Source organism: Zeus faber (genome assembly GCF_960531495.2).
Source record: "Zeus faber genome assembly, chromosome: 15".
Lineage (NCBI taxonomy): Eukaryota > Metazoa > Chordata > Actinopteri > Zeiformes > Zeidae > Zeus > Zeus faber.
The window spans coordinates 7502900-7529207 of NC_137194.1; the positions used below are offsets into that span (position 1 = coordinate 7502900).

A 26308-nucleotide genomic window follows, 5' to 3' on the forward strand; every position below is an offset into this window, starting at 1 on the left:
AAATAATGACTCCACACTTCTTTCCCGGAATTCCGCTGAGATCGAGATAGAAAAGAAAGAGAGTGAGAGAGAGAGAGAGAGAATAAAGTTGAACAACATCAAAATAGGTGTCAAACGGTGCCACCTGTAGGTGCGGTGGTTTCTGCATCACTCAAGGTTAAAGATTTCCCCTCGCTCTCCCATTTTATTTTGGGTTTTGTTCCGCTTCTCTCTCTCTCTCTCTCTCTCTCTCTCTCTCTCTCTCTCTCTCTCTCTCTCTCTCTCTCTCCCTCTTCAGGTTTTGTCTTTCTTTCTTCTTCTCATTTCCAGCCTCCCCTTTGCGGAGGGCCCCGTGTGCCGGGCCGAGGCGAAAGGTGTAAAGCGAGCAATTCCACGGACTGTCATGGAGTTCAGGGAGGAGGTGGGGGGGGGGGGGGAGTAGATGTCCAAAAAATAGGGCTGGGCGGAGAACGAGGGGGAGCAGAGAAATGGAGGGGAGGTGAGAGGAAGAGTGAGAGAGACGGAAACAAAAGAAGACTGTGAGGCGGAGAAGAAAAATTAGAAAGTTGGTGGCAGTTAGAAGGCGTGAAAGGTCAACCCGGCCGGACGCTCAATTACAGTGTCACAGCAGTGGAAAGAAGAGGAGGAGGAGGAGGAGGAAACGGAAGGTGAGGAGAGGAGAGGGGGAGAGAAGGGGGGGAGAGGAGGAGCGAGAACGAGAGAGGAGCGGAGGGGAAAGAAGAGCAAGAGAGGGGAGGATAATGGCAGGAGGAGCAAAGAGAGCAGGAGAGGGGAAGGAGAGAAAAGGAGAGCAGACGAGAGGAGAGGAGAGGAGAGGAGAGGAGAGGAGAGGAGAGGAGAGGAGAGGAGAGGAGAGGAGAGGAGAGGGAGGAGGCGAGAAAAGCAGCAGAGAGCGCGGATAGAGGGGAAGAGGGGGGAGAGGGGAGAAGGGGCAGAGGAGGGGGAAGGGGGGAGGAGAATAGTGGGGAAAGAGGAGAGAGGAGAGGAGAAGGAAAAGAGGGGATGGGGAAAGGAGAGATGAGATGACCGGTGGGGAAGATGAGGAGAAGAGGCGGAGAGAGGGGAGGGGAGAGGAGAAGAAAAAGAGAGAGAGAGAGAGAGAGAGAGAGGAGGAGAAGACAAGTCACGTCAAGTCAGACTTTATTTATAGAGCGCATTATATTCCAGGGCAACACAATGCGCTTCATAGTGAAAAGGAGAAGAGAACGAGATCGGAGCGGAGAAGAGGGGAGGAAAGGAGGAGAGGAGGAGTGGGAGAGAAGGGGGAAGCCCATTGTTTGACAATCTGGCCACATCTAAAATGAACATTCCACATTGTAAAATGATATATACAACAGAAAATAAGGAAAAGCATAATAAATCCCCTTTAATGTTTTGGTATTAAAATGTTCATGCTCTCAACTAAAGGAAGGCTTTGACAGTGAATAAAATCTCATATCATTTGACCTTATTCTTTTCATTCCCTGGTCAGGGACTATAAACTCAGAAATTGTGATCCATAAAAAAGAAAATTAGCATTAAATAAAGTAGAATTCAGGATGGCACAGACATTCAAGTCAAGTTATGGATGTATGGGGAGTGGGGGCGTCCAGGTGCCCGACTGCGAGGGACATTCTGTTGGAGCGGCGGCTCGGGTAGCGCAGGTTATTTTAAGACGGCGCGGAGGGACAAACACATTAAGGAAAGTGTGCGGTCCATCTGGGATTCAGGGCTCAAGCTCGACCTCTCACAGAGGCTCATTAACAAACATATAAAAGGGGATAATTATGGCCCCTGCTCCCAAGAGCTTCATGCAAACAACGACCCTGTAAGCGGAAGCCGACTATTGATAGTCTGTTCATTAGATACGCATATGCGTTGTTCTACGATAGCCGTTTAGGTCAAATTGGTCACGTTGTTGTTAAATGAGACCTCAATCGACAATTTTTTCATAATGTTAAAAAAATATATAGGTGATATCAGATCAGGAAAAAACTCAGCTGGCCGAGAAATGTTGCCTGGAGGGAAGAAATAGGTCCTCGGGCCGGAGGTCACCCAACCCCTCCTGTAAATACCGGATCATGTGCTTCATACTCCAAATAATGCAATGGTCGAAAGAATCATTCATATTGTTGTGGCATTTGCCTTATCAATATCCATGATAGGCTCAAGCATTGGGCAAAGCGACAAAGGGTTTATGGTGTGGGCAGATCGACTCCTTTGGGTGTGTCGTTCATTCCGAGTCATTACAATGAAATGTATACAGTTTACTGGGGTTTTGCATCTAATTTTTTTTTGATACATAGACACTTTACTGTATACACAATTTAAAGAGATTGTATTTTGAATCATAAGGCTTTGTTTTTTGAAGTTTCTAACCGCATCGATTGCAATTGCAGTGCAGTGCATTTTATATGGTGAGAATATGAGAAATGTAAATACATGTTAAGAAGATTTTCTCTTCTCATGTCAAAAAAGTGGTATGTTGCACTGTAGACTTCATGGCTCAATGGCAAGAATGATCCGTTCAAAATGATCGGTTGGTTCATTTTTGACAGCATTAGTCCACAAGACAGCTAAACCCAGGCAAAATCACTATTACACTCAAAAAACTTTTAATTGTTATCCCCTTTCTGAGTCTCCTCTATTTCATATGTTATTCTCAACAGTTTATATGGTTTTAATTTCCAGCTACATCATTTTTTTAAGCGAGAGCTACAGGGACAGCAGAGGTAAGAAAGAACTAATCGTGAGCCGAGGAATAAAATCAATGGACCCAGTGTGCATATTACATGTACACGTAATCTGTGGACCTTTTGTTTTTAATTCTTCCAACAGGGAAGGGCGCTTCATTAATTTCATTATTTTGTCCTGGTCTTCGCCTTTTCCAATGCAGGCAACATCAACTCATAAATAATTCACGTGGCCTGTCTCGAAATGAATTAAGAGTACGTATGCCGTGCTGCCCCTACACAGCCCATGAAAAAATGAAAGCCACTGAGCACCACCCAGCGCCATACTTGGCATGCAAATGAATGCTCCCTCTCAAGCCACACGACTCAAACCCCCCTTTTGGGCGGAAAAAAAATACGTACAAAGTAGTCCGCAGTGTTTTTGCGTCACCCTTTGTTATAGCCTCAGCGACGGAGGTGATACCAAAAAAAAAGGTGCCAGGTGCCAGACACCATCAACGCCTTTCGCCCGACAGAAAAGCCAAAAAGGCGATGAGGGTCGAGTCCAGTTGAGCCGTACCGTGCGGTGGAAAAGCGGCTTTTTTTTCTCCTTCCACAGACGCCACCCCGGCTGTCAGGCCGAGAGGCTGTTTTTCAGCTCTGTCACAACGACGGCAAATTTCTATAGAGCGCTAACAATGTGCTTGGGTCCTGATGTCTGGATGCCATTTTCCAAATTCTTGTTGAAAGCAAATTCTTGCTTTTCCCTTCCTTCTGGAGTGGACCCAAATATGCAAATCAGGCATGCATACAACCACTTCATTACTGTCAAAAAAAAGATGCAATCTACATGTTTCAGAATAAAGAGGAGCAATTAACATAAACAACATTTTACGCCTTGAGCTGGTTTAAACCAAGGCCAATTGTTGATTAGCCCAGCAAACTATGTGAATGTGTTTGAATTATATTTATTTTAATATATTTTGAACAGACACAACTTTTTAAAGGATAGATTCACTTTTTCAACATAGGCCTTATTAAAAAGTTGGTTCCGCTCATTTGTAACCTTTCATGGAACAACCTGGCTGAATGCTTTACTATTGAGAAACTTACCACTCTCCTGCAGCTCCTCACAGTTTCTCAATGCAGTCCAATTGGGCAAACGTTTAAGCATTAAAAAAATGAAATAGTATATTATACTCAGTCCTTTCTTATTGTATTTTTTGAACATGTTTTGAATAACAGTGATATCACATTTTGGTTAAAACTACTTTTTGCTATTGCCGCAGCACATCCAGAGCGTAACGTTGGCTACAGAAGGCTGCCAGTAGGAAGCAGGGCAACTTCCTCTTTCTGGTCACATACAGTACGTTAGCCAAAACATTTCAAATGAGCAAAATTACACCCTGGAAAAACACATACAATGCATGGGTTCTGACCATTTCTTTTTCAGTATAAAATATTAAGACCTTTGACCCATTGGAATGCATTTAAGCACAGTGAGAAGCTGCGGCAGAGTGGTCAGTTTCTTGTAAATAATGTGTTTGCCGAGTTTGCGCTATGCACTGTGGGAACTAAAATTGTAATGTCTGGTCTGAAAAATAGCAAACATATCCTTTAATATACTTTTTCTCCAACGTAATATTCTCTGGGACATTCTCGATTAATTTCCGTGACAATGCATATTAATTCCAAATGACATACTCCGTCTAATTGCTGCAGTGTGATGCAGTGGTAAACTATTTACATTTTAATTGCTTTTAATGATGCACTCTGCCCCATTAGTGCAAAAATTCAACATCCAGGAACTCGGCGGCCCGAGGCTTTGCCAGCGGGCATCGTGGCCATCCGCCCAACACCACCTTCAATATTTTAAGCCATGGCTTCCACTCGAGGAGGGCCAGGGCCGCTTTCCAGTCACAGCATCAAGCAGAATAACGCGGGGAGTGGGAAGAAATGTGAAAATTGGATGACAAAGAGAAAAAATAATAATAGTAGAGGGAGAAGGGAAAGGGGAATTTTTGAAGGGGGAAAGACGAAAATAAAACAGATTTTGAAACACTCTTGCATCGTCTTCTGTGGTCTCCGGTGACGTGGTCCTGAGGACGGCGGGTTCCCTGCTCGGCCGCGTCGGCAGGGCGACCAGACAGGCAGAAACAATAAGCAAATTATTTATGAATTTATCCGACTGCTGGAGCTGCTGGAGCTGCTGGAGCTGCCAGCCAACCCCAAGACTTGGATCCAGAGTCTTGGCAGCTGAACACATTGTTCCTGCTTCTCCTGCATTTTCTTGCATCTGTCTCGATGTTATTCATGAGATCTGAGACCGTCGGGATCTCGATTCCGCGATTTTGCGCCAACGCGGCTTGTTTCGTTGCTACGACTGGGAGCTCGAAACACCGAACCCGGGATGAAGCCGTATGTTTTCAGGTTCCATTTGGGAATCGGTCTCGAGTCATGTTCGTCCGACGGAATGACAATAGCCTGAAACTGCGGTGTGTTTCACAGCATTCCTCCCTGTATTTGCAGGAAGGACAGAGGGCTACGCTATTCAGTCAATTATTTACTATTCATAAAGATCCACTAAGTCCACGGTCTTAGAGGAGAAAACGGACGGAAACTATGTCTCGGAGCAAAGAGCCCAATTTGAAAATCTGCAACTCATTAAAGATGGATAAAGTAGGACATTTTGCAAATTACGGGGGGTCTGACACCCATAATTAAGACTTGAACCCCCCCCCAAAAGAGGTAAGTACAACAGGTAGTGGGGGTGAAACAGTTATATATCCTTCTTACCTGTAATCGTTTATATTACTATATATTTCCCATATTCATTCCTGGATGAATCTTGGAATAGGATTTCAGACACCGCTAATGTCAGCCGTACCATTACGCTGAGTGTCGCGCTCCGCGGAGAAGCACTTCAGCGGACGACGCAAATGGCAAAATGCAATTCAGCTAATGAGCTCAATAAATGTCAATAAACAATAAACCTCAAATTAGCAATAAACATTAAAAAAAATAAACAATGATCACATGCATATACATTTGGGAATATAAAACAACCTCGTGATAAACAATGAACAATAAATATAAACATAAAATATGAAAAAAAGCAATTCAATAAAGCTAATGAAGGAATCAAAAATTTGCAAACTTACAAAATTAACTTGAAGAAAGAAAAAAAAAAAGAATATATCATGAACATGAATAGCAAATTATAAACTGAACAATATAAAATGAACCTGAAAAATTAATAATAAAATAATGGCAAATACAAGAAACCTTATTATAACCAAATAAACCTAAAAGATAAACAAGACTAATTTGGCAATGGATTCAGGGAAAGAACTCATATCTTGACATTGAGGGTATGTGGACAAATACATTTAATTTAAATTATAATTTAGAATGTATAATTAAAAAAACAACCTGCAGCACACACACACACACGCGCACACACACACGCACACGCACACACACACACACACACACACTTTATCTAAATTGAATATAAATGTATTTTTTTAATTTTAGTGATTGCCTGTAAAATAAAATCACCAAAATTGTCCATAATTACAGCCAAAATCACCAGAGAAAACATTTCAAAAGCTGAAGAAACCAAATATGTATTTAGCAGCCAAAAAAAAGAAGAAGAAGAAGACGTGGAAATAAATTCAGTGGTGGAAAAAGTACTAAACTGCTACTACTACTACTGCAATGTCCTACACTTAAATATAAGGGTATGTATTTACGTATTAAGTTGGAGTATTAAGTAATACACTCAGATACTGACCGTTAAATACTTGTTCCAACATCATGTATTTATATATTGTTGCAAAGGCAGCCTTTCAGTTTAGGTTGCCCTTTGACCTTTCCTCTTGCTGTTGGTAGGGTCAAACCTAAAAACAAATCATTTTATAAATTGATTGTATATCCTATATAATAAGTAAATGAACTAACTCAATTACTAACTAACTAATAGTATTTTAACTGTTACAGCCCAAAAAAAGCCAAATGTAATTCGGGAGGGGGTGGGGGGGGGGTATAAAGACAGTGACTCAGAAAGTCTTCCCGTTACGCACGGGGGCATTTTAATTTATTTATTTATTCAATTGGGAGAAAATAAATACACCTGCAATAAAAACACACCGTTTTTATTTGTTTTGTTTGGAGAAACGGGGACGTTCGCCCCGTCGTAGGGATGTTAACAATCAATGAGTTTGTGGGGTCCAGGCCCAAGGACCCAGCCAGGAAGAAGTAATACTCAGCGGTACGACAGGGGGCGGTTGAGAAGATAACCCCCAGTGGAGCAGGAATTAGGGGTGAAAGTGGATGGCGGCCTCCGGAAGAACGACAAACAACAAAGTTGGCTGCACGCGCGTCGACAACGAGGGGGATGCCGCGCTGATTGTTCCTCAACAACTAACGCTGGTTCCGATGGAACATGGGGACCGGGGCGAGGGAGCCTCTGCACGTCACGGGGGGAGGAAAAAAGGAAAACCCCCGGGGGCGAGGGAAGGCTACGACGGCAAAACCAAACAAGCGATATGTTGCCGTGGTGACGACTCCAATAAAATATAGTGACATCATAATTTTAGCAACGGTGAGTAGTACATTTATCAGTCTCTCGTTCTCCATATCCGCAACGGACTTGATCGGCGAGGCAACATCCGGCTCAGAGGACGGCAAAAAGTTGAAATATTTATCTCGCGCAAAGAAGAGTCGTAAATGTTCCTCCAGCCGAGGCACAAGATCCTGGGAGGTGCGCGACGTCGCGTTGGAGGTCCCCGCGCGCCACGGCGCCCCGCCTGGGGGGGACGTCATTAGCTTTTATGTTTATCAATTAATCAGTGACTGTTTGCTATGGTTAACAACTATCGATGAAGGAAATTCCTTTGAATTCGCCGCCCTGCTCCCTCTCCATTAGGCATTTCGTATCAATAACGCCTTGTAGGTATATTGATACAGCACATGCAAACTGGGCTTACGAAAATTGTTTTTGTTGTTATAACTAACTCCAGGGATACATATTTTTTAAATAATAAATTCCTGAATTCCTGGCACGTTTTGCTTAATGGCCGTGGTAAACATACCACAGAATTACACCCCGTTCCACATTATTATGCAAATTGGATTTAAGCCTCATAAACATAAAAAATAAATGTTTTTCAATTAAACTCATGGATGGTTTGTGTCTCAGGGCTCTTTGGATCACTGAAATCAATCTCAGACGCCTGTGATAATTAGTTTGCCAGGAAAACTACTTAAGAAGGACGTTCCACATTATTAAGCAGCCACAGGTTTCAAGCAGCATGGGAAAGAAAAAGGATCTCTGCTGCCGAAAAGCCTCAAATAGTGCAACGCCTTGGACAAGGTATGAAAACATTAGATATTTCACAAAAACTTAAGCGCGAACATCGTACTGTGATGAGATTTGTGGCTGATTCAGAGCACAGACGGGTTAACGAGGAAGGTTTCTGCCAGACAAATTCATGGGATTAAGAGAGCAGCCGCTAAAATGCTGTTACAAAGCAGCAAACAGGTATTTGAAGCTGCTGGTGCCTCTGGAGTCCAGCCAACCTCAAGGTGTAGGATCCTCCAGAGGCTTGCAGTTGTGCATAAAGCTACTATTGGGCCCCCCCTAACCAATGCAGAAACGGTTGCAGGGGGCCCAGAAATACATGAAGGCTCATTTCAAACAGCCTTGTTTACTGATGAGTGCTGTGCAACCCTGGATGGTGCAGATGGATGGAGTAGTGGACAGTTGGTGGATGGCCTCCACGTCGCAACAAGGCTGCGATGTCAGCAAGGAGGTGGCGGAGTCATGTTTTGGGCGGGAATCATGGGGAGAGAGCTGGTGGGCCCCTTTAGGGCCCCTGAAGGTGTGGAATCGACCTCAGCAAAGTATATAGAGTTTGTGACTGAGCTCTTTCTTCCATGGTACAAAAAGAAGAACCGTGCCGTCCGTAGCAAAACCATCTTCATGCCTGACAATGCACCATCTCATGCTGCAAAGAAAACCTCTGTGTCATTGGCTGCTATGGGCATAAAAGGAGAGAAACTCATGGTGTGGCCCCCATCCTCCCCTGACCTCCACCCTATTGAGAACCGTTGGAGCATCCTCAAGCAAAAGATCCATGAGGCTGGAGGCAGTTCAAAACAGCAGCTCTGGGAGGCTGTTCTGACATCCTGCAAAGAAATTCAAGCAGAAACTCAAAAGCTCACAAGTTCAAAGGAAGCAAGAATTGTGAAGGTGATATGAAAGAAGGCTCCTTTGTTAACATGTAACTTGGCCTGTTAAGATGTTTTTGATTGAAATAGCTTTAGATTTTAGTAAATATGACCTGCTAATGCTGCACATTCAACAAATGACCATTTTCAGTTCTTTACGACCTATAAAATGTTTTGAAACTCTGTTGTGCATAATAATTTGGAACAGTGCGTTTAGAGTTTTTCATTTTTGAAAAAAATACTGTTATCATTGGGAAGTTTGTTCAATAACATTCGAATTATACCCTGACGGTTGACGACGTGAAAATTATACTGACTGTCATTTGCATCGACCATTTAGGAAAATCAGAGAAAAATATCATTTGCATAATAATTTGGAACGCGGTGTATACTCCTAATACAGTACTTTAGTGAACATGTCGGGTCAATCTCCAACCCTCGTAGAAAAGCACGTCCTGCCACTTGTGCATGAGCGGACATGTTCGGGAGAGGATCGGCGGCTTTCCTGACGCGGGAAGGTGTCAGAGGGGAAATGGGAGAGGGAAGCCAGTGCGGCGGAGGGTAAACACTGCCTCCACGGGAGATCTGAGCGGAGCTGAGACGGAGGATTTTACATGAAGCCTCCGTCTCAAAAAGCCTCGCGCTGTGTCTGAGGTTTTCGAGTCTGAAAGGTGCTTTACTGTTTTATTTCGACACCTCGCCTCAGGAGGAGGACTTGCAGGATTGCGTTATGATGGTTTTGTGTGTTATTTCTGTATTAGTGTTCCTTTTTATTCTGAGGGTATTTGTAAGTTTTGCACCATTCAAGACGGTTGATCTTCAAGTCGAGTTCCAATTCCAATTCAACTCCAACCTCCAAATACCATTTATATAAAACATGAAAGATTAAAAAAACCTACTTACAATTAATGTATGCAGGCTTATATTAGAGGCAGGCTTTTATATCTAATTCCTTGTTCGTTAAGTATAGTATATGTATAATATGTAATAGTATAGTAAGTATATTTGATCATATTTTAGTATGAATTTAAGGTCAAACTTCCGTCGGGGTTCGATGCCATGCAAACACATGTATGGTCAACAGAGAGGTAGTAGCTACCCTAGAAGTCGCACTTGTGGCGGTGGCGGATTTCGGGAATTACAGCTTTCGGAGTTTGCCTTGGATCGCCGCTTCCTGCTCGGGGCGCTGGAGAGACGGCGCCTCAGAGCGTGGCAAATGTTTCCAAGAAGCGTTCTGCGATCTGCCACGCAGCAGTAGGCAATGGAGTAAATTAAATAAATCGACAATAAAAACGCTTTTTATTTGCTTTGTTGGGGAGCGGAGCCCTGCGCCGGAACAGCGCTGCAACTCAGATCCGTTTCCCCCCCCGGTCTGTGCTTGAGGCAGGCTCTTATTTGTTCGTGTCGACCACGCCCCCAGCATTCATTAGAGGCCTGTTTTTTATTTGATTCCCGGTTTATATTTGAGGGACTACGGTATGTTTGCAGGGCAAATAGATTGCTACGTAGATTCAGTGTTAACTGCATTGCTGTGGACTATTTTTCTTAGTGGACTCTGAAGAGCTGTCAAATTACAGGCATCAACAATTTAGGACCCCCCCTATCGGCATGCGCGCAGCACGGCTCACTTCCTGAATGCCACAGGACAATCTTTTCACTTTGCGCCTCCGGCCTGTTCCACTTGTTCCCAGACATGGGAGTCCGGGGCCGACAGGGGTTGACGTTCCGGGCGACTCAAACAGCGGGAGGAGGCGCAGCAAAGCAGCTCCTGTCATGGCGGAGCGCGGGGAGAGGAGACCTGACCCGCCGTACCAGATGGCAGATGTCTCCTCGGCAGGACACAACACACAGGCGATGCCGCGCGCGCATGTGTGTGTGTGTGTGTGTGTGTGTGTGTGTGTGTGTGTGCGTGTGTGCGTGCGTGTGTGTGTGTGCGCGTGCGTGGGTCAAGTGTATTGCAGTTGTGTACAAGAGAAACAGAAAACAACCAGAAGAAGAAGGAACATTGTGTGCATGTATGATTTGAAAGGACAACATGCGTGACCACCCACCAGCATTATTAGGATATTGGGATCGTCCTCATGATGAACGTCCTCTTGTGATAACTATTAATTGAATCATGTTGTCCTCATAATTGGAAAGGCTCATAAAAAGGCTTGAATGCCGTTTAAATTATTTTGTGTCTCCCGATGTATCTTTTAAGTCTATATAATCCCAACTAATCTTGTTTTTTAAAGGTTGGTTTTTTTTTTCAGTAGATGTCCTTGAAAACCAGTGTTTGTGGAATGGGGGTACTAATACTCACACTGCCTAGGGGTACTTTGGGGTACTGCACGTTGTACTCCGAAAAACTAAAATGTGAAAAAAAATGTGTTGAAAATAAATATTGCCTAAATATAATGTTTAAAAAACACATACGATGCACATACAGTACATCATTAATGGTAATGTTATATTTTTTACTCCCAATGTCAGTGAAGGGGGTACTCGGCTGAAAAAACATCTTAGAGGGGGTAAACTACGGAAAAAAGTTTGAGAACCGCTTTATAAAGCACCTTTACCTGTGTGTGTGTAGCACATGTGTGTGGGCGTGGCATATATGCTCTAAAAGCACAAAAAAACGGCATTAATAAAACATTGGGATCGTCGTTGGATGTCCCCATAACTAAGCTTACAATTTTGTCCTCATAATTTAACGTCCCCATGAAAAAGACTTTAATGGCATTTTTAAAATGTCAATGACAAAAAAAATTCTCGTGCTCTTTTAAGTCTACATCATACCGATGAATGTTATTTTTAAAGGTTTAACCCAATAGCCCTGACGACCCTTCAACCGTAACAGCACCCTAAAAAAACGGGTGGTAAATATCAGCTTTTACATTACACCTACGCACAGTACTCTCCCGAAGTCAAAAAATGACTGATGCCTTTTAGCAAAATCCTTACAGGTGTAATTCCGAGAAAAATGCTGCCGTTCATTTATAAAAGACAGAGGCACGGCCACCCGCTGCTGACAGCTCATTCGCCCGGTTTCCATTCCATCAATCTATATCTGGTCGACTGCCGGTGCGTGGGATTGGTAATGGATCCGGAGAAGATCGGGGGTTTTACAAATAGGCGGTAATTGTGTTTGTCTGTCTCTTGTCAACGTCGAAAAGTTATGGCGAACTTTCGAAATTTGCATTTAGTCATGTAGCGCTTAGAAAAACACAGCAGCAAGATTGTCAGTGAGGTACTCGGCTCAATTGGTTATAAACAACAAGAATAAATCGCCGTGAGGAGGAAATACGCAAATACATACTTGGGAGTGTGTATACGTCAAAATTGTATATACATTTAAATTATTGTTATTAGTAGTAGTAGTATTGGCATTATCATTATTATTATGAATAATAATAATAATAATAATAATATTAATTATAATAGTAGTAAATATAGCTGAAGGAAGCAATACAGGGGTCCAGCTTATTCTGTTTTATGTGAAACACATCACAATTTACTAAATGTACAAAACATCGTGGAATTACGCTATTGAGTTACGTCCATAGTACTTTTTTTTAAATTGTAACTGACCTTCAAACAGCTTTTGAAATTACTTTCCATAAAAAAATCAATAAATATATTTTATTTTAGAAATATATAAACACATGTTATCTTGTATTTACTAATTAATTTTACCTTTTCTGCAAATAATGTACAATTTAATGGATAACTTGTCTATATTGTAATGCAGACAACATTTATGGAACTTTAACATTCATTTGACATTAGGCATTATTATGGAATAATTTGTCAATAACACAAACACTTTCTGCCTTTTCATTCAAGTTTGTTTAGTTTAAGTGTAGGAAAATGTTTATAAACGATGTTTATTCAAAAAAAAACCTATATAAATATATAGATTTATTTTCAACTATATCTTGTCATAATTATGACTTACTTTTTTGCATTAAAGTACATTCCGGAGTATCAGTGACAGTGGATGGCGTTGTGTCTCATATACGTCAATCATGACATATTCCTGCCGATTTGCGATAACAGTCGAGTTTAAGTAATTTATTTGTAAAGTTGAGTTTTTATACTTGTACTACATTTTCATGTTTGGTTTTTCACTAATATCTGCTCCGTATGTGGATCGATTTGATGGAATTTAAACCACGCCATCCTTGTGACATAGCGGTTTAAACGACACCTCAACGTCGGTTCTTAGATATGTGTTCCCCCCGTGCCGTTCACAGAGTGAGTCGATAGTCGATTAATTGTTAACACCCTATGGTGAATGTTTTTTTTCATATTTGAAATTAATGAAAAAAAAAAGGGATGGATTTGAGCTTGAAAAAATAGCAAAAGATTATTAAGATAAAAAAAAATTCCCCACATATTTTCTACGTCTGCAGCTCTGCAGAGTCCTGCCCGACAAACATTGACTCTGAAGATAAAAATACCCCGACTGCCTGGTCGAATGCATCCACACACAATAATGTCCTGCCGAATTTTCCTTTCTTTTTTTTGACAAGTCGTTAATACTTTCGCACTCCGGCTGGGCTAATGGCTCTCGCGGGTTGCCATAGCAACAAACAGGTAAGTGGAAAGGAGAGCTCTGGTTCCCCGTTGCAGCATGGATCCTTTTTTTTTGTTTTTTAAGGGGGTGACCTATAAAGCAGACACCCACCCGCGAGTGGTGGTGGTGGTGGGGTTATCGGAACATATCAATTTTGGACTGTGAAGGCAATACTCTTACGGCTCTCAGTGTGTGTGTGTGTGTGTGTGTGTGTGTGTGTGTGTGTGTGTGTCATTTTGTCTTTTGAAACCTTCTGCCCTGTAAACACAAGTATGCAAAAGTACAAGGCGCACACACACACACACACACACACACACACACACACACACACACACACACACACACACACGGTTACCCATGGTGGTCTTGTAGTTTTGCCATCCCATGCGCTCCGGAGAGATTACCTGTGTGTGTGTGTGTGTGTGTGTGTGTGTGTTTCTGTGCACCGAACTGCTATCCATCTTTTTTTGGAGGAACTCATCCTCCCTGCATCCATCTCCCTCCCTTTCCTCCAAACTGTTACAGTACGATGGTTTTCGCATGCCTCCTCAACCCTGGCCTCCATCCCAGCATCCTCCCCTCTCTCGCCTCGTCCGTCTCGTCCTCTTCTACCTACTGCTCCCCGCTCCGCTCATCTCCTCTGTCCTCCCTTCCTCTCCTCATCCGCCATTCTCTCCTCTTCCCTCGTCTCCTCCCCTCATCTCTCTTGCTCTTCTGTTCGCCCAGCCTGTCAACTCCTCGTCATGTACGTTTTTTCTTCCCTTTTTCTCTGCTGAAATACTGTACGTCCCTCGTTTCCCCCGTCTCGCTCATGTTTACCAGCTTTTTTTTCCTGAATTGTTGCACCACTGTTGCATCACGAGAAGCGGGCTAGTTTGCAACAACCAATCAAAGTAGTTTACTTTATTGCCGCCTTCAGTGTTCATGGGCCTTGCGATTTTGGAATGCCTTTGGACCAATGAGAAGTCGGCGAAGGCTTTTTGGACCAATGAGAGGGTGGTGAAGGCTTTTTGGCCCAATGAGAAGTTCAAGAAGGCTTTTGGACACATGACAAGTGGGCAAAGGCATTTGGAGCAATGTGAAGTTGGTGAGGGCTTTTGGACGAATAAGAATTTGATGAAGGCTTTTAGACCATTGAGATGTTGGTGAAGGATTTTGACCAATGAGAAGTTGGTGAAGGATTTTTCACCAGTGGGAAGCTTGGGGGAGGAATTCTGACCAATGAGAAGTTCAGGAAGGCTTTTGGACCCATGAGAAGAGGGCAAAAGCTTTTGGAGCAATGTGAGGTCGGTGAAGGCTTTTGGACGAATGAGAATTTGGTGAAGGCTTTTGGACCAATGACAAGTTCAAGAAGGCTTTGGGGCCGATGGCAAGTCAGCAAAAGGCTTTCGAACCCGTGGCAAGTTGGCGAGGGCAGCGCTTGTGCTAAAGCGGGACACAGACGCTGGCACACGTCCAATATGAAGGGTAAATATAACAAAGAAGTTAGGGAAGTTATATCCACTCTGTCACCCGTCACCCTCTGCCTCCCCTCTTCTTCCCTCTTCCTCTCTTCATACTTCATCCCTCTCCCCACCGGGCTGGGCTCTGTCTGGTTCATCAGGCTCCAGACAGCTGTCAGGTCCCCCTCCAGGCAGCTGTCAGAGACACTGACCATATGGGAGGAATGGTGAGCGCTCTGTTGGACTTTTATCGTTGATGTGTTTTGTTTTTTTAGTGTTTTTGTTTTTGGTTTTTTTCCTTGTCATCTTTTGAAACTGTTTCGTCTTGGCCTTGGGGGGGTGGGGAGGGGCAAACGAAAAGGTGTTTTTTTTTTTTCGATTTTATTGTATTTGGGGGGGGGGGGTTTTCGTGACAAGCCGTAAACACAGGGTGAGCCGCAGGATTCACTTGCCAGGTTCATTCTGATTTGGACATTTTTTTTTTTGTATCTTTTTTTTTTTTTTTTTTTTTCTTCGCTTAGTTTGCTCTTCATTCCAAGGTTCCAGCACACTAGGGATGCCCAATATTTTACGTGACGTCTGACAGAGCTGTTCGATAAAAAAATAAAAAAATAGCGAGCTAAAAAAAAACAACCCAAAAAACAGGAAGTATAATTGGAAAGCATGTGTTCTGCAAATTGAAACTGATGCAAATTGTGATGTTATTTAATTTAAATTTGTAGGTGTCTGACATGAGGTCGCACAAAACTAGTTCTGACAGGCAAGTACACATGTGGTACACACTGTGTGGCACACACTGGTATAGATGGGCAGCATATGAAACATAGAGGTGATGAACTTAAATCCCCCCTTGGATAGAAGATGCAGAGCCCACCAGTGGGTGTGGATTAAGATAAATATCTAATTTCGTAATTCAATCACACTTGAATATCTTCCCTGGGCACATCCAACAGAACCGCCAACGGAACCAATCAAATCCATTCTGTCGAGCCATTCAAACAAATAATTCCCTGAAACTCCTTGGAGCTCCGACCTATCCCTTCTTCACATCCTTCCTTAAGTTTCCCAGTCACAGAGTGGGCGTCGACAATCTGCCGTCCCTGCCGAAACCGCTCATCTCACCCAACTGAGTCCCAGCGAAATTGACGCTTGCATCATCCTACCACCTGTCAGACCCGCACCCTTCAGTAAGCATATCAAGCAAAGAGCGGCACGGGATGATGCAGCGTTGAGAAACTCCACGTAACCTAGACGGAATATGCCTCGTCGAATTCAGCTTCACTTTGAACAAGAATCCCGTGGCAGCAGAAGTTGCAAAGGGTATGGAAACAGCACCTCAAAAGAGTCACCGCCACTCATTCAAAGCTGTGATGTTAAGGTGTTAGGGTAGACGCAACTCTTTAACAAACTGATACCACCAGCATGTACTCCAGGCTTTACTTTACAGCGTCTATGCAAACGTCGAAAATCTCCTGTACTACACCTATACGCAGAGGGGAGTCACCTTCACACTTATTGCTCCGACCAACCCACCAAAGTCCATCACCAAACGCAGTCACCCACTGATTTAAAACGTGTCCGTCCAATCCAGGGAGGCAGGACACGTGTCATGAAAGCGGACGCCGGATAGTCAGTCTCCCCGTCGCCCTCTCCTGGCCGGTCACACAACAACGCGTTCAAAATGCGCGGAATCAGAGACCGCGGCTGCCGAACATAACTGTGAGGTGTTTCCCGTCGCCCCATCGGTCGCGCTGCGGCCCGATCTGATTGCATGACCCCGACCAGGGCGGCCTCCGCGGACGCTCCTCAGCTGCTTCAAAACGCACCTTTTCCGGTGAGTGACTCCAACGATCTCCATCCTTTTGAGAAGACAATGCGACCTCAGACATCCCTTATGTCCCCGTTTCCCATGCACTTACGGCAGAATTAGGTGTATTTTTGACGTCAGCGTTTGATGGTTGTCGTTGTTCCCGCTCCTGCTTTGAGGTCGCTAAAGTGAACAAAATATTTCTCTCTCAAAAAAAACAAAACATCACCGACATTTTAGCATAGTGGCAATCAAATATAACGAAGACGTTTTAAATCTTCCTGCACGTAGGTGTCCTGAATCTGGAATGCCGGAATGCCAGTCCGTGGAACAGCCGCACTTAGGGAAACGCACTTTGTCAATGCCACCGCGCTGCCCGACACCCATTAATCAAATATTGTAAGTCATCAAGAAAATCCTTCAGCCAGATGACTTGTTGTACGTCACCTTTTAATTACATGTCGCTTTCCTTATTCCACTTCCCAAGGTGAACGTCATGAAGGTAGGAAGTATGATTAATTAAAACAGGTCCTTCGGCCGCTGTGTGATGACTTTAAAGGAGAACTATTACGCTTTTCCTTATTTTTATGTCATATATAAATATTACGCTCCAATGTGGGATGCTGATATAAGACGTGGCCAAAGTGTCAAGCGACGAGGTAAACGAACGAGAAAGTCACCGCTGTGAATAAAAGGCTCGGGCCTCGAAACGCTCAGTTTCCAAAGGTTTTTTTCAACTTTCTGCACAGGCTGACGTCCGCTGCTCGGGGATTTCTTGATGTGGTCATCTGCTCCGTCCGGAGGCTTGGAGCACGGCGACGAGAGTCGGAGCAAACTTTTAAATCGGGCCTTGCAGATCCAATACGAGTTAAGCTTCAGCTTCTGGATTGCCTATTTCTCAGATGAAATGTGTGAGGTGCGAAGCTGACTGCGGTGGACTGATAAGGTGAAATAAGTGGAGGTTTACGGACGAAATCTCAAAGCCCATTGGCTCACAGAACCAGGGGCCTCTGGAGGGTGGCGCCACCCACTTAGCAGACCCCCCTGGAACGGGATGGGTTCGAGGCATGTTAGAATGGCTAGAATGCTTGGAAAGGGGTATATAGGAAAAAAAAACCTCAAAACACCTCAGAGACCTATGTTTACTTGCTGAAAATGGGCACATCAACGAATTGAAGGATCAAAGCGCTCTAGAGATCCTCCTTTCAATAAATTGGCCATTATGTTTTCACTGTCAAGATGTTATCGTGCTTGTGTTCATTGTGGGTCGTTATTTTTCTGCTTATCACTTAATTGCTCTAATGGAAAGAACACCTGGCAATGCATCCCTCTCTCTCTCCCTATCTCTCTCTTATATATACACAACATATCAGGGGTGGCAAACGATTAAAGTAATTAATCGCAATCAATCACATATTTGCACAATTAATCAGTATTTTTAGATTTACACTAGTTTGATGCTAAAGAAATATTTTTCATGGTTAATAATTTGAATTATATAATAAACTGTATAAATATATTTCTATTCCCTCCTCCCCCGTGCTACCCTGTCTCAACACTGTGTCCCCTCTGGGCAAACAGTGGACCGTGGACGACAGTCCATGTGGTCTGCACGGGCATGATAAGCCTTCTAAACAAGTGACTGGAGGTGGAGGGGAACCTGCCAAGGGCTCAGCTTCCAGTGCCCCGCGGCCCCTGGACTCGTTCCTGGACTCTCACTGCAGCCAGTGGGCTGCATAGAACCTCCAACCAGACCACCCAGAAAAGGCTTTCGTTCTTCAAGATGACTCCGCAAACACGGAGCTCACCAGAACATAAACGGAATCAACATCTCACGGGAAAAATAAAAACAAGACGACTTACATGTCTTTGTTCACAGGTATTGTCTCCGCGTGGGTTTGGTCGTACTGATTGGAGTTTGAGCTCCCACCCCTGTGCGTGAAAGCTGGCTGAACTTTCCCGGTTGAAAAAGCTACCATTGTTTTTTCAGAGTTGTTATTTTTTCGTTTTAAATCAAAGAACCAACCCGTTCTTAATCATTGGCATGCAAGTTTATTTTATTTTTCCGTCATCTGTGCCTGCAGGGTTTTCTTCCACAAGGCAGAGCAGAATTCAATTGATATAATCAGAAATGTGACAGTGTTTGAACTCGCGTCTCCATCTGTTTTAGATTGCACTTCAATGCCTTTATGCTTTTTGATTTTTATTTATATGCTCTTAGTCTTCTTTGCTTTCATATAATTATGAAAAAAAGAATCGCCCTGTGTATGACTGCTATACAGATAAACTCGCCTCGCCTTGCCTTGCCACCAAAAATCTGAACTATTTTTTCCAACATTGAAACAAAAACAGCATCTTTCAGCCCATTTACAGGAATCTTTTGAAACAAATTCCTCTCAGCCATCAACAAAACAGGTTGGGTGCTCTAAAAGAAAAAGGTCCAAAAAGTTCAAATAGAGCCAACTCCATTAGACCGAGGCAGCTGCCAGTGGAATATATTAAGCTCAAAGTTACGAACTACAATATGATGACCTGAGCTCCCCAATTTGCGGAATATTTCTTTTGCCGAAACACTATTAAAATCGGCGGGAGCCAAGGGTCAAGACAGCACGAGGGGATGCATGAGAAAACTTACGAGAGGGTCCTCTCCAGCCGCCCCCCTGTGGAGCCGATGATTTCACCCAGAGTGCAGAAGGTCTGGCCCAGAAAGTCCTGGAAGAGAAACTTTTTCTTATGGAAAGAAAATAATTCATTCGAATGCAAAAGAATTGCACGGGAACCGCGCTGAGCCAGGTTTTAACACTTTGGGCGACAGGCTTTTCTCCCACTTTCAGACCAAATCTAGCAGATACAACAAAACATCATCAGCATGGTGTGATTCTCTACAAGATGTGACAAAGCACTGGAGGAATGGTGTTGGGATTATTAGGTTTCTTTAAATCAATGACCTTACTTAATTCACTTTGGAGTTAACGACATGTAATTATATAAAGATACTGTATAATCAAAGTATATAGCCTAAATAATACTATCATATTTATATTCATATTATCATATTATTATTCATCTAATGAAAAAAAAAAAAAGTGGCCATTTGAGCTAAATCATTGTGGTTCAGTGCTTACGAATGAGTTGAGCACCGGAGGGAGCTCGAATATTCAGTCTGGGTATTAAAGCCCCACTTTTATGGAACAATGTCATCGCACTGGAGTTATTATGGGACTGGGGAGTGACCGGAGTGGAACTTGGCACGCGGGGGAAGAGCTGGACTTGTAGTTCTCTGCAGGTAAGCCTCAGGGTGAGGTTACTTTGCCGAGAACCATTCTCAGGAAGATTCTTGAAGAGCCGACGATCTGCCCACACACTGCAAGGACGAGCAGATGGCAACATGGAAGGAGCCCAGACGGGGGTTTGTAACTTAGGTGTATGCATGTTTGTGTGTTCATGCGTGTGCGTGTGTGTGTAAGTGTGTGAGTCCCCGGGTAAAACATCCCAACGCTCACATTGGCTTTATTACGCCGTTTCAAACAACATCTGTCTCCGTTTCCGCTTTGAAGCCGACTTCTGAGAGTTTTACCTTCACCTGAGTGACTGCTAAAAACGCCGACAGACAAAAAAAAACAAAAAAAAACAGGAAAGACACGACGGCTGTCGGATCCCCACCGCCAAACAAAGGTGGTGTTTGCTCTCGATGAAAAACAAGACACAGGGGGATGAAAAACAGTACTTACAAAGAACGGAAAATCTCTACTGCCACCATGGAAATGTACTGTGAAATAAAAGGATGAAACACATGAAAGGACGTTGACGACGATGGGAGAACAGCTGACTAAGCGTCGGCGTGCGTGCGTGCGTGCACACGACTAACCTTCTGTTTGTCCCGCGCGGCGTCATCGACAGAAGATAGAGAGAGAAGACAAGGTGAGTCAATGAGCGGCGTGCACCGTAATGTCTTTCTCATTAGACGTCAAGGTCGCCGTTAATGTCGGAGTATTTGACAAAGCCTGTTGGAGAGGGGCCCCTCCGGCCGACCCAAGTCACAGCAATGCGATTGCGTGCGTGGAGCAAAGACACAAAGAGGTGTACACTTTTCCACTTACGTGCTTCGAAATGTTACAACTTCTGGAGTCGACATTGTACCTGGAAAAGAAACGGATTCACGTGATTCACGCGGAACGGTTCTTGAGGTGGGTTTTCCCCGGCGGGAGACGGGGAGATGGCGCAAGCTGTATCAGCGCAACAATCTAACGTCTTGAAAAAACAAGAACATTTCCCTTTATGACCGCTTGTGATTACAATTTTTTTACTTGATAATAACATGATAAAAAATGCAAAACATGATAATAACGTAATGTTAACTTGATAATAACATGATAATAACATGATAACAGCTGCATTATTGTTGTTTACTGTTCAGTGTTACATGAAACAGCTCAGTCCACCTGAAAAAAAGGCCCAAAAAAAAGCACATTTCTGTGCCTTGATTAAAAACACTGAGGCATGTAGGCAATCTTTCACCGCTATCGATTAGGGATAAGAGGGGCAGGTGAGCTGGAGAAAATAGATGAAAGCGTCCGCTACTTACACGTCAAACCTCAGGTTTTGTTTCTCTTCAAAGAAGAAATCCAGAACAAACTTCCTGACAAAATCGGGGTTCAGCGTGTTGTCGATCATCTCTGTTCTGCCAAACTACAAAACACAGGAGAAGGAATAGTGATCAAAAGATGCACTGCACCCAAAACCTCATCCAAATCTAGAAATGTAGTGAAAATGCACATGAAGGAATTAAAGGAAACATCGCAGTCAACTTCCACCAGCCGCAGGAACATTTGTGTGGTGACAGACAGACAGACAGACAGACAGACAGACAGACAGACAGAGAAAGAGACAGAGAGAGAGAGAGAGAGAGAGATAGATAGATAGATAGATAGATAGATAGATAGATAGATAGATAGATAGATAGATAGATAGATGGATAGATAAACAGACAGACAGACAGAGTGTGTGTGACCATTAGTATTACAGTAATATTGATATAATTTGTGATATACAGTAAAAAATGGCAATATACACAAAATTCTTAATCAATAAACAATAAAAACAAACCTAACAATAAAAAGTGAGGCAGAAAAATAAACCGAAAAAATCAAAGTTGAACAATTAAACGTTTGTCGACACAATGATGATAAACAATAAAGAATTAAATGAAACCTAGAAACAACCAATAAAGAACATTCCAGGAAAAAGAATTCCAAAACAACAATTCGTGCAACTAAAGCGACAGAGTCCTTCCGGGAAACGCTGGACGAGACGGGCGTTGTCCATTGGCGACTCTCTCCAGGGTCCATCTTGGCTCTCCGGTCACCCACCCCCACCCCCACCCCCACCCCCACCCCCGGGCCTCTGGACTTCTCCTGTCTCTGCTTCAATCAAATTGATAATCCACCCCCCCCCCCCCCCTGGTGGGACCGCCGGCACCCCCCCCCCCTGACGTCTGGACACCGACAGCAGCACCGTGTAATAAGCTATTGATCCCCCCGCGCCGCAACCCAGCAGCCAGCGCCGCCGCGGCCTTGCGGCGTGTCCCGGGTGCCTGGCGCACATAATCCCACCTATCAATTTCAACCCCTCCCCAAAATACCCCCAGACCATCCATTATCAGGGGGGGAGTTTGGGGGTGGGGGGTTGAGGGGGGAGGTTACCAGGGGCCTCAGAGCAGTCATCGATCCGAACCGAAAAAAAAAAAAAAAAAAGGGGTCGTGGGGGGAGGGGGAACCCCCGTGGTGCTTATTTCCGAGCGTTTCTATTTTCGGGCGCCGACCAGGCTGACGTGAGCGGTGAACGGGCGTGGCCCCGGACGCGTCGCCGGCGAAATTTTAGCAGCCGCCCTTCCCTCGATTCGATGTGATTTCGTTGATTTTACCGGGCGAGGCCAATGGCGAGGTGAGCCGGGGCCGGGGGCCGGGGGTCGGGGGTCGGGGGTCGGGGGCCGGGGGCCGGGGCCGGGGGTCGGGGGCCGGGGGCCAGGGCCGGGGGCCGGGGCCCAGGCGGAGCGGCGGACGGCAAAAAGTTGGGCGAAAGGCATGGACAGGAAAGTAAAGGAAAGGAAAGGAAAGTAGAGTAAAGGAGAGGAAAGGAAAGGAAGAAGGGGAAAGGGCAGGGAATACAGCGTGCGAGTAAAAGCGACGGAGAGATCTGAAACGAGGAGGGGGAAATGCAAAGCGGAGGCTGTGAGTGGAGGAGGAGAGCTGCCTCCGGAGGGAATGACGCGAGCAAAGTTTTTATTTGTCCATTTTTAGCCAGCTCCTGTATTTGCTGTTATTATTACCGTCAATTTTTTTTTTTCATAGCCCCGATACCAATCCGTCTTTCGCTCGGTAGGTAGCAATTTCCTCAGCCTCTGGGTCGCGTTCTGCGCTTTTAAAATATTCATATTCTTCATGTGAAACTTCTGCAGCCAAACACAGCCCCATCAGTTTTAGAAAAAGTCGGAGGTGGATGGAGGTGGATGTCGATACGTGAGGAAAAACTCACCTCTCTCCATTCTTTAGTTCCCACCGCCTGCAAGTACAGCACGACCACTGGAGAGAGGGGGGAGGAGAGGGGGACAAAGTCACAGTTGAAGACGACAAACGGAACAAAAAATAAAAAAAGTTAAAAAAAATAAATAAAAATTGCTCCACGAAACTTCCCTAAATCATTTCTGTTAATTTTGTAAAAAGAAAAAAATAAATAAAGTGAACCAAAACCATTAAGGCCGAGAGACTGGCAAACTGTGACGCGTTCGAGCAAATGGTGTAAATCTGGAGGTCCCGGCAGCAGCGGGGGCTGGCCCCACCATCCCCACCCCTTGGAGCCACAGTAGATGTATTATCAACATGTTTGTCATGGGCCTAAATTGCCCAAAGTTGCTTCTGGACCCAAAAGGAAAAGCACAATATGACGAATTAACCTGTTGGAGGCACCGTGAATGAGTTGAATGTCTTTTCGACAAAGGAGTCCAAGGATAACAAAGGGCGGTTGTTAGTATGTTATTACGTTATCTTCCGGCCGTTCTTCGCCGTTTAATTCCCTTGGACTGTGATTGGAGTTGGCGAACAAAAGCCTTGGATTTTCCCAACAAAAGAAAACCCTTTGCATAAATTTGCCTTCATTCAGTCTTCGGTCCCCGGCGCGTCGTCGCGGTGCCCGCTGCACCGTGGCCGCCGGCCCGGGCCGACCAATTATAACGGAGCGATTTATCATTTCATCGTCTCAACATTAAACACACACATACAGCGGGGACACAAAACAAGCTTGAGCGGCCAAATGTTGGAAGTCATCCAGGTGTAGCTGTGTGCGGCCACTGTAGCCAACCCCCGCGCGTCTCTCCGAGGCCCGGGCAGCAGCCGTAATGAAGCCCCGGTTGCCTGGACCCACCGATGATTAAAAACACATTTTCGCCTCCTAACGAGCAATTAACAAAACGCGGCGGCGGCGGAGGGAGGGCGAGAGGCGGGGCGCCTCAGCCGATCGCCACGGCAACAAGCCAGGGGCCGCGCGGCCTTTCCGACGGCGAATTGTGCGGCTGCCGAAGGCAAACCACAGTAGCTAGTGACGGCACAACTTGGTCTCTCTCGGGACGGGTTCCAATCAACCTCGGCAGCTCGAAGAATGGGCGAGGCCAGGGAACGGCGTGTTAGGGCCGAGACAGTGAATTATTACTCTGGAAATCACACGACTGCTTACATCTTCGTTTTTTTTAACCTGAAAGAGCCACGGTCATTTTCGACAAGCAAGTTACTGATGTCCGCATTGAAAAGCAAAGGTGTCTGCAGAGACCTTTAAAAGGAAATATGTGGTGACTCTTCAGCAACCTGTGTGTGAGTGGCTTAATAGCATTTCATATACACACTCGATTACCGACCGCATTGACGGACAGACGGACAAATTAATTCACAAAAGCACATTCACAAAATCACGCTGCTCCGGCAGCGAAATACTCAATAGAATGGAAACGATGTGAACTCATAGAAACACCAGGACTAAGTTTGGTTTTAATCCTCGTATGAGCATTAAAGTTAAAATACTGTTAAATAAACGGGACCGACTTCCCCCAAGTCCATCCATGCCGGACGTTTCCTCCGAAAGGGACAAAATCGCCTTCAGTTTACAAGGGGGGGACGGTGGGGGTGGGTGGGGGTTGGGGGTGGGCATCTTATTAATCCGGGGCCCTCTCTTCCAGAGCGTCCGCAGCATCTGACTGATTGTACGCTTTATGGAAAGTGACTGCGAGGGGATGAGCGCCATCTGGTCAGCCCCCCAGGAAGAGGCCGGAGCGCCGGTGTCTCTCTCTCTCTCTCCCTCCCCCAGTCCCTCGCACCGACTCCCGACGTCCTCGGATAATGGGGGGCCCGGGAGGGGTTTATATGAAAGGAGGGGGTACCCCGGTGACTCGGAAGTCCAATCAACCCGGAGAGCAGAACACAAATTCAATTAGGTTCCCGTGCGGGATAGTGAGTGAGTCAGAGCCGGAACCCGACTGGACTGCGAGAGCGGGAAGCGCCCCGCCCGCCCGGCCCCCCGGGCCTCACACCCGGTGGTACGCAGGAGCAGCGCGTCGTATACGCCGCTTCCTAACGCACGTCGAGTCGGGCACGTATTGAGAAAGACTCACTCAGGCGTTTAAACTTGTCGCGGTGCCACCGGTGCGTCGGTGCGCGGACCAAAAAACATTTTTCACCTGCGCGGGAAAGGTTTTAGGACGCAACCAGGCGGGAGCGCCGACGTCACCGGGCCAACGCCCCGTGGCCCCCCACGCTCCTGGGCTTTCTGCTTTTGAGGAAACAAACGGTTGCGTGGCGCGCGGCGCGTGGCCTGCCGCGTGAAGCGCGAGCAGTGAAAGGTAGACAAAGGGTGAGCGCAGAAGGAGGGGGCGTTATAATGACGGGGAGCGAGAGGGAAGTGAAAGGGAAGCGGGGGAGCAATTGGTAAGGCAAAGTGCAGCTTGCCGCACCGGATGAAATCAAGTGTCCCGATGGAGAAGAGAAGGGGAAATGAGGAGAAATTAAGTTGGAGAGAGGAAGAAAAGAGGAGGGCCAAGGACGAGGGGGGGAAGTGCAGCAGAGAAAGGAGAGGGGTAGGAGGAGGGGGAGAAAAGAGGAGAGAGGGTGATGGAGTAGCGGAAGCGATCCCTATTTGGCAAAGGCCGGAGATTGGCATGGCCCCCATCAGCCCAGCACAGAAGGGTCACAAACTTGGCAGTTAGGTGTCGTGGAGGTAAATGCTTCCAAGTCGTTTCCGGGTTTTGTCCAAAAAGGCCGATGGAGGCGATGGAGGAGGGGTGGACCGGGGTCGGCGCAGTTCCCCCTTTTTTGCTCAGCTGGTTTGCTCCGCCGAGAGGGGGGGATAAGGCGAGGGCCGCTATCTGGGCCGCTCCCACCCGAGCCTCTGCAGAGGGGCTACAGGAATGAGCTGCACCCCCTGCCACTAGAGGGCAGCCCCAGCAGGGGGTCACCCCTTGTTGCCTCTGGACCTACTGACCCGCTGGGTGACCGGGTCAGCGGGTCAGTAGGTCCAGTCCCGGTTTCCAATCCCATGCCACAGCCTTGGCTGCTTCAGAAGGTCTCATTCG

General features: G+C 45.4%; 1 protein-coding gene across 3 annotated transcripts in view; it reads right to left on the reverse strand.

Annotated features, from left to right (window-relative positions):
* LOC307241015 (copine-9-like) overlaps window positions 1-26308 on the reverse strand; it is a 62014-nt gene that overhangs the window by 25641 nt on the left and 10065 nt on the right. Inside the window, exons 3-7 of one of the 3 annotated variants that reach the window (XM_080014972.1) lie at window positions 23230-23276; window positions 21281-21384; window positions 20784-20835; window positions 19331-19407; window positions 1-35 (exon numbers count right to left, since the gene is read on the reverse strand). The exon at window positions 1-35 is cut by the window's left edge and continues 29 nt beyond it. In XM_080014972.1, coding sequence (XP_079871098.1) covers window positions 1-35; window positions 19331-19407; window positions 20784-20835; window positions 21281-21384; window positions 23230-23276 — 315 coding nt within the window. Of the gene's footprint in view, window positions 36-19330; window positions 19408-20426; window positions 20461-20783; window positions 20836-21280; window positions 21385-23229; window positions 23277-26308 lie in introns of those variants that run through there. The other 2 variants (XM_080014970.1, XM_080014968.1) reach the window with 2 other exon arrangements.